Consider the following 7,688-nt stretch of genomic DNA (forward strand, 5'->3'; position numbering starts at 1 on the left):
GTGAGTTCCGGAGTTGCCACTGATGATTTTGGGATCAGCATGCCATACTGATCATCCAAAAATAAATCGCTTTTGTTTTAAATTGAACGATTTTTAGTTTCACTCGTTGTTTTACTTAGTTCACAATGCTTCGTATGTGCGCATTATGTCATGAATTTATTCGACATCAAACTTCGCCTTGTAGATGTCGCTGAAGTTAGTGCAAGATTCTCATATCAAAATTTATCAAAATCTTGATTTATCAACATTCAGATTCTTATAAGTCGCGATACATTCTCGTTTACAGGTATCTTCAATCTTGATATTTCCACCATATTTCGTCTTGATGCATTGTTTCATGTATTCGCACATTGCTCAATTACCGCAGCTTCAATGAAGTCGACAAATATTTTGGTCGCACAAAAGGGTTGATGTATCAAGATTTTGGTAACCTCAATTCGCTTACGAAAAAATAAATTGAACGAACAACAAAAATTCACTTGATAACAAAAATGTATTTCGGAAATGATAGACAATTAGAAGTTCCAAATAAATTATTGGTTACAGCGGCGAGGAACGCAAGGATTGCCTGAACCACTGCCTGGAGCACTGCCTAAAAGATTGCCTAAAAGATTGCCTAATAAACCATTGCCTGAACCACTGCCTGACCCAGTGGCTGAACCACTGCCTGACCCACTGCCTGAACCACTGCCTGACCCAGTGGCTGAACCACTGCCTGACCCAGTGGCTGAACCACTGCCTGACCCAGTGGCTGAACCACTGCCTGACCCAGTGGCTGAACCACTGCCTGACCCAGTGGCTGAACCACTGCCTGACCCAGTGGCTGAACCACTGCCTGACCCAGTCCCTGAACCACTGCCTGACCCAGTGCCTGAACCACTGTCTGAAGCATTGCCTGAACCACTCCCTGAAGCATTGCTGTCTTCTACTTGAGAACATGAATTTTCAGTAACACATGTACCAGCCGTAAGTCCAGCTCCCTCAAGTCCACAAGAGTTTTTGCCCGTACAAGATCCTGCTCCTGTACCTGTGTTAGCACCCTTGCAAGATCCTTCTCCAGTGCAACTACCAGCACCAATACCAGAATCTGCTCCCATGCATGATCCTTTTGCGGTACACGAGCCTGCACCTTTAGCTGCTTCTGCATTCACAGTCTATAGAAGCAAAATAAAAATTGAACTTTGGTCAAATTATCGACATTTTAACCTCAGCAAATTATTTACCTGTAGCGCTGCTACGACACCAATTACGATTAGAATGAGTAAAGTATTTGACATGTTGAAGTCTTGAAGTTTTTTGACTTTTATTATGCGATACCCTCCCTTTATATAGTAAAACATTTTTCGTACAACAAAGAATTGCAGAGCCAAACAACAACAACATGTTGTTGGACCAAAATGTTTTTAATTAAATGAACTAAAAGTACAATTTTTGCAAAAACGGATGTCAGATCATAAATACCACATAAGGATTAAGGATAGCAAACATAGTGCTCTATGTGATCATGTCGTTAATCAAGAACCTGGTACGCAACATATTGTTGATTGGGACAATGTGACGATTCTCCACACAGAAAATCACCAACAAAAAAGAGACATCATGGAAATGATTCACATTAAGACTACACCTAATGCAATGAATAAACAAACCGAATGCAAGTTTCTGTCGAACACGTACAATCATATTTTGAAAGAGAAAGAGATGCGTTTAGGTAGTAGTGTTACGTAATCATTGATGGATGTAGAGGACAAGACGTGTAAAAAAGTTGTGTTTTGTTTTTGATCGGTTGAAGTTTTATATTTTTTCGATATTTTCAATCGTCCGGCTAATTAATTTATTGACGTAGTGTAATCTAACACCAAAGACAAGTTAGTTCAATGGCGAGATTTTGATGTGAACGTTAAATTGAATCGTTTTTTGAATGAATTTGTATTTCTAGAGTATGGAAATGATGTACATGAAATTGAGAATTAGACGAACGGAGTTGATAATTATGTAATTGACAAGCAAATAGGGTAGGTGATGTTAGTCGAATAAGTTTAGATTAACGATTGTAACTGTGATTTTTATGTTGATTCCAGCTACCACCATTGATAATGTTCACGAAAGGTGAACGAAATATTTGGTGAATCATTAATAAAGTTGAGCAATTCCGATAAAATTGAATTCTATTTATATTTTATGCTCATTAAGATAAGCTTAATTCTTCGATATGTAGCTTTAAAATTACCGGAGATAGATCGTTTTGAAATAGGCACTTTTCATAGAAAATACACCAAATTGACTTTTCCCAAACAATCAAAATCTTTCAACTTACTCTCTATGTTTCTATCTATCTATCTATCTATCGACGGTCGATCTTGGAAACCAGTCAGCCAATCTCCATGAAATTTTGCAGGAACCTCAGGGTGGGCATAAAAATGAAACTGTGATACGCCATTACCCCAGGAAAAACCAGAATTTTGTGGTTTCTGAGTGTGGTTTCCGAGGGTCGGGAACGCGTTTTCGGATGTACCTTAGCTGTATTGAAACCTACAGAGGCGTGCGTCCCATCAAATGAAAGGTATTCGTAACACGATTCGAACAAAGAAATAATTTTAAAAATCGGGGCAGATTCGTTTGAGCTAGAGTGATTAGAGTGACCAAATTTTGAGCTACTCGAGCGTAGGATGAAAGGACTAATATTTTTTTGGGTTATGAGAGATAGAGAATTACTTTCTTCGGCAAAGTCTCAGAGTTTTACGAGTAGAACAGAGGGGCATATGTGAAAAATGTCGAAAGTTGGAAATGGGTGGGTCAATTAGGGTTTTAGAGATATTTCTTGAATGGTGGCAGATAGAGAATTACTTTCTTCGTCAAATTTTCGATTTTCGCGAAATTTTCTATTTTCGTCAAATTTTCTATTTTCGTCAAATTTTCGATTTTCGTCAAATTTTCGATTTTCGTCAAATTTTCGATTTTCATCAAATTTTCGATTTTCGACAAATTTTCGATTTTCGTCAAATTTTCAAATTTCGTCAAATTTTCGATTTTCGTCAAATTTTCGATTTTCGTCAAATTTTCCATTTTCATCAAATTTTCGATTTTCGACAAATTTTCGATTTTCGTCAAATTTTAGAATTTCGTCAAATTTTAGAATTTCGTCAATTTTTTTATTTTCGTCAAATTTTCAATTTTCGTAAAATTTTCGAATTTCGTCAAATTTTCGATTTTCGTCAAATTTGCGAATTTTGACAAATTTTCTATTTTCGTCAAATTTTCTATTTTCGTCAAATTTTCTATTTTCGTCAAATTTTCGATTTTCGTCAAATTTTCGATTTTTGTCATATTTTCAATTTTCGTCAAATTTTCGAATTTCGTCAAATTTTCGAATTTCTTCAAATTTTCAAATTTCTGTTGTAAACTGTTATAAAAAGCAGTGTTCTAAAACTTCTAAAACGACTGATACCCCAACAAAAATCTCTTCGAGAAAAGTGTGACGCAGTCTTTGAAGTACAATTTCTAAAATGAATGATATCGCTAGAGTTGACGCTTTCAGCTTCGTTACGCAAAAATTAAATTTTACACCCAATTTTAGTTCAAACAAGCTGCCTTAGTTTTTCTCATCATCTGCCAAATAATTTTTACCAAAAAAAAATTTGACTAGAAACAACCAAAATTTTACCAAAAAAATCTGCGTCGCAAAGTGGCAAATGTTCAGGAACAGACCAGCAAGAAAATTTATCTGCCACATGCGACGCAGATTTTTTTTGGTAAAATTTTGTTTGTTTCCAGTCAATTTTTTTTTGGTAAAAATTATTTGGCAGATGATGAGAAAACCTAAGCCAGCTTGTTTGAACTAAAATTGGGTGTAAAATTTAATTTTTGCGTAACGAAGCTGAAAGCGTCAACTCTAGCGATATCATTCATTTTAGAAATTGTGCTACAAAGACTGCGTCACACTTTTCTCGAAGAGATTTTTGTTGGGATTCATCTTTATGGTGGCAATTGTTTGTAGTATATGACTTGCGTCACGCCCGCTTCCTAACGTGCGGGCATGATAGAATGCAGTGAGTATTGGATCTTTACAGAAAATTAAAACTCAGTTTCTACTTTTCGTTCAAATTTATTTTTCTTTTCGTCAAGTCAGAAGATTTATGCCGGAGACTCACAGCGTACTATGAATAATAATTAAATAAATAAAACTTATCTTTCGAACGATGAAGCAATGTCAACATTTGCCTGTTAGTTGCAGTGCTTTGAAAATTCGTTCTCTCTTCTTCCTCACTTAGGTTATTTGCCGAAGTTGAAGTTTGTTACGTAAATTCCAAAGGATATTCTTGAACGTACTTCTGTTCTCGACTAACGCTTCCGTACGCTTTTTACGAAACCCTTCTCCCCCAGTGAAGTACGTACTATTTGAATGGCCCCTTAGGAGACCTGAAGTTTGCTTTGTGTGCAATAGAAAGCCCTCGTCACGGAAATCTGATCTTTTCTTGACTCAATGTACACTTTATTACTCAATTGCTCATAGTTTTACAAGACTGATCGATAGTAATGGTTTGCGATGGCGTAGGACGACCATTTCCTAGAAGTGATGTCGCTCTTACCGAAACCGAATAATTTCCATTAGACAAACGAAGCACCGGAATTTTACGGTTGAAATGTTTGTAGATGGTACTTGTTACGCACTGTTCGGTAGGCAAAACATTATCCAAGTCGACTCGTTTGTAGGAGATAGTGTACGCCACTATAAAGCCGTTGGGATTTTCCGGTTCCGGCCAATAGATCTTCAACGCTGACGAGCCGGTATTCGCATTTCGCTCTTTAATTACCTCGAAATACGGAATGTCGTCCGCATTTTCTGTCGGAATTGATAAGTTATGAAGCGTGACACAGATTGGAAAGTGTCGATTTTCAAGAAACAAACCTCTACCCCCCGTGCGAACAGTATCTGTAACAACTTTGCCGCAGTGTGATTTGAAGTTGAAGTATGGGTCACTAAAATCACGACACGCTTGCACCGACACCAAGTACATCGAATAATGTTTCAATTGGTTCAATGTGAATGTATGGACGTTGAATTCGGTCGTATTGCTGTAAAATTCCTCGTAATGACCATCCACGTCGCCTTGTAGATGTCGCTGAAGTTAGTGCAAGATTCTCATATCAAAATTTATCAAAATCTTGATTTATCAACATTCAGATTCTTATAAGTCGCGATACATTCTCGTTTACAGGTATCTTCAATCTTGATATTTCCACCATATTTCGTCTTGATGCATTGTTTCATGTATTCGCATATTGCTCAATTACCGCAGCTTCAATGAAGTCGACAAATATTTTGGTCGCACAAAAGGGTTGATGTATCAAGATTTTGGTAACCTCAATTCGCTTACGAAAAAATAAATTGAACGAACAACAAAAATTCACTTGATAACAAAAATGTATTTCGGAAATGATAGACAATTAGAAGTTCCAAATAAATTATTGGTTACAGCGGCGAGGAACGCAAGGATTGCCTGAACCACTGCCTGGAGCACTGCCTAAAAGATTGCCTAAAAGATTGCCTAATAAACCATTGCCTGAACCACTGCCTGACCCAGTCCCTGAACCACTGCCTGACCCAGTGCCTGAACCACTGTCTGAAGCATTGCCTGAACCACTCCCTGAAGCATTGCTGTCTTCTACTTGAGAACATGAATTTTCAGTAACACATGTACCAGCCGTAAGTCCAGCTCCCTCAAGTCCACAAGAGTTTTTGCCCGTACAAGATCCTGCTCCTGTACCTGTGTTAGCACCCTTGCAAGATCCTTCTCCAGTGCAACTACCAGCACCAATACCAGAATCTGCTCCCATGCATGATCCTTTTGCGGTACACGAGCCTGCACCTTTAGCTGCTTCTGCATTCACAGTCTATAGAAGCAAAATAAAAATTGAACTTTGGTCAAATTATCGACATTTTAACCTCAGCAAATTATTTACCTGTAGCGCTGCTACGACACCAATTACGATTAGAATGAGTAAAGTATTTGACATGTTGAAGTCTTGAAGTTTTTTGACTTTTATTATGCGATACCCTCCCTTTATATAGTAAAACATTTTTCGTACAACAAAGAATTGCAGAGCCAAACAACAACAACATGTTGTTGGACCAAAATGTTTTTAATTAAATGAACTAAAAGTAGAAAAAATTTGCATTAATATTTGCACTGATAAAACAAAAAAATAGTAATTAATATATGCAACATGCGATACCGATTGCTGGTGATTAATGTAATATAGTTTTGTTATGATTCACTTTTGATGTAAATGTAGAGGCCTTTCACTACTTTCGTTTCACTAGTTTTCCAATACTGTCACTTAAAGAGACCAATGGAACCATGGACTTACCAAGACACTATGCAGTGCCGGACTGGCTCAAAAAAGCCCTTCGGGCGTTGTATGGAGAAATTTTTCAAAAAGCCCTTCGTTGTCATTTATCCATTCAAAAATCAAAAGGCCTTTCGGGAATCGCCCGAACGCCCATAGGGCCAGTCCGGCACTGACACTATGGCTCACAAAATTAGCCAATTCACGCCGTAAGTGCGCCTCATAATTTGAATTTTGGATGAATCAGTGGATGAACAAATAAATTGTTAAAAAAATTTCAACGCAACGTGATATGAGAATATCGCGTCTTGTCCTTTGACAACGCTGCGTTTGGAACGGACCTGACACTTCTAATTTTCGGTGGACTTACGACGTCAATAGTTACCCTATGTTGCTCATAAAATGATGATACTTTAGTCAGGGATAGTGCACGTTTTAAGACTTCTGATCACGAAGGATGGAATTAATGTAGAGGCCATCGGTTTAATTCGGCTCTACAAAAAGTTCACTTTCGAGCTCTTGTAGGAGCCACTAGCAGGTATTACTGCAGTTTCATGATTAACTCCGATGCGTCCTAACTTGTTCGTTCCATGCGGATCGACTATCATAATTTTATGAGCCACGTAGGGTGTTCTTTAATTAGTTTTATGCAATTCAGTGAGCGAATTCCAACACAATTCGATATGTGTACAAAAATGCTATTTCATGTATAAAACTGCATAAGAGCACGGTTATGCTATGTGGCCAGGTTATTGACCGAGTGCGATCAAAAACCGATCTTGGAGTCATTATCGACGAGAAGCTGTCATTCAGCGATCACGTAGATTTCATTACGAGGAAGTCATACCAGCTTATTGGATTTATCTTCCGCTGTGGCAAATATTTTTCCGATCGGTCGAGCTTTGTGACACTCTATAATTCTCTTGTTCGTAGCAGACTTGAATATTGTTCGTCCGTTTGGAGTCCGTTCTATCACAACTCAATCGATCAGTTGGAGCGAGTGCAAAAGAAATTCTCGAGGATGTTTTTCTACAAGTTTAACATGGAACGACAATCGTACGACAAGAGACTACAACATCTTAGACTTCATTCGCTGGAATCCAGGCGACTGGAAAACGATGAAATGATCCTATTCAAATTGATTCATAGCCGAATCGATTCTAAACTTCGTCACCAGCTTTCGTTTGATCATCGTACTAGATCCACCCGACAAAGGAATGTGTTCTACCTACCCAACATTAAGACCAACATCCAGAGGAACTCACCGATTTTCCGAATTCAAGAGCATCATGACTTGCTCTTCTCCGATTTGAATATTATGGATGCTAGACTTTCGG

At 37.9% G+C, this 7,688-nt stretch overlaps 1 protein-coding gene across 4 annotated transcripts; it reads right to left on the reverse strand.

The window, feature by feature from the left end:
• Nucleotides 1-474: 474 nt before the first annotated feature.
• On the reverse strand, nucleotides 475-6,279 carry LOC119082883 (glycine-rich cell wall structural protein 2-like). 4 transcript variants are annotated; one of them, XM_037192542.1, is made up of 4 exons: nucleotides 5,965-6,279; nucleotides 5,613-5,895; nucleotides 5,502-5,525; nucleotides 475-907 (listed from the first exon to the last, which is right to left on the reverse strand). In XM_037192542.1, the coding sequence occupies exons 1-4, from the start codon at nucleotides 6,079-6,081 to the stop codon at nucleotides 534-536; spliced, it is 798 nt and encodes a 265-aa protein (XP_037048437.1). In that variant the 5' UTR covers nucleotides 6,082-6,279; the 3' UTR covers nucleotides 475-533. The 4 variants fall into 4 exon arrangements, with proteins under 4 accessions (XP_037048437.1, XP_037048435.1, XP_037048434.1 ...); XM_037192540.1 differs by having other exon boundaries at nucleotides 5,502-5,576; XM_037192539.1 differs by having other exon boundaries at nucleotides 5,502-5,895; nucleotides 5,965-6,278.
• Nucleotides 6,280-7,688: the final 1,409 nt, after the last annotated feature.

Source organism: Bradysia coprophila, unplaced genomic scaffold (genome assembly GCF_014529535.1).
Source record: "Bradysia coprophila strain Holo2 unplaced genomic scaffold, BU_Bcop_v1 contig_50, whole genome shotgun sequence".
NCBI lineage: Eukaryota > Metazoa > Arthropoda > Insecta > Diptera > Sciaridae > Bradysia > Bradysia coprophila.

What these genes read in the sequence shown, in the direction of transcription:
- LOC119082883 (XM_037192539.1), bottom strand. Translation starts at nt 6,081, where the DNA reads ATGTTTTACTATATAAAGGGAGGGTATCGCATAATAAAAGTCAAAAAA. An exon ending in GTGTCGTAGCAGCGCTACAG is followed by an intron (nt 5,896 to 5,964) that starts GTAAATAATTTG and finishes TTGCTTCTATAG; the next exon opens with ACTGTGAATGCAGAAGCAGC. An exon ending in TGCTCCAGGCAGTGGTTCAG is followed by an intron (nt 908 to 5,501) that starts GCAATCCTTGCG and finishes GCAATGCTTCAG; the next exon opens with GGAGTGGTTCAGGCAATGCT.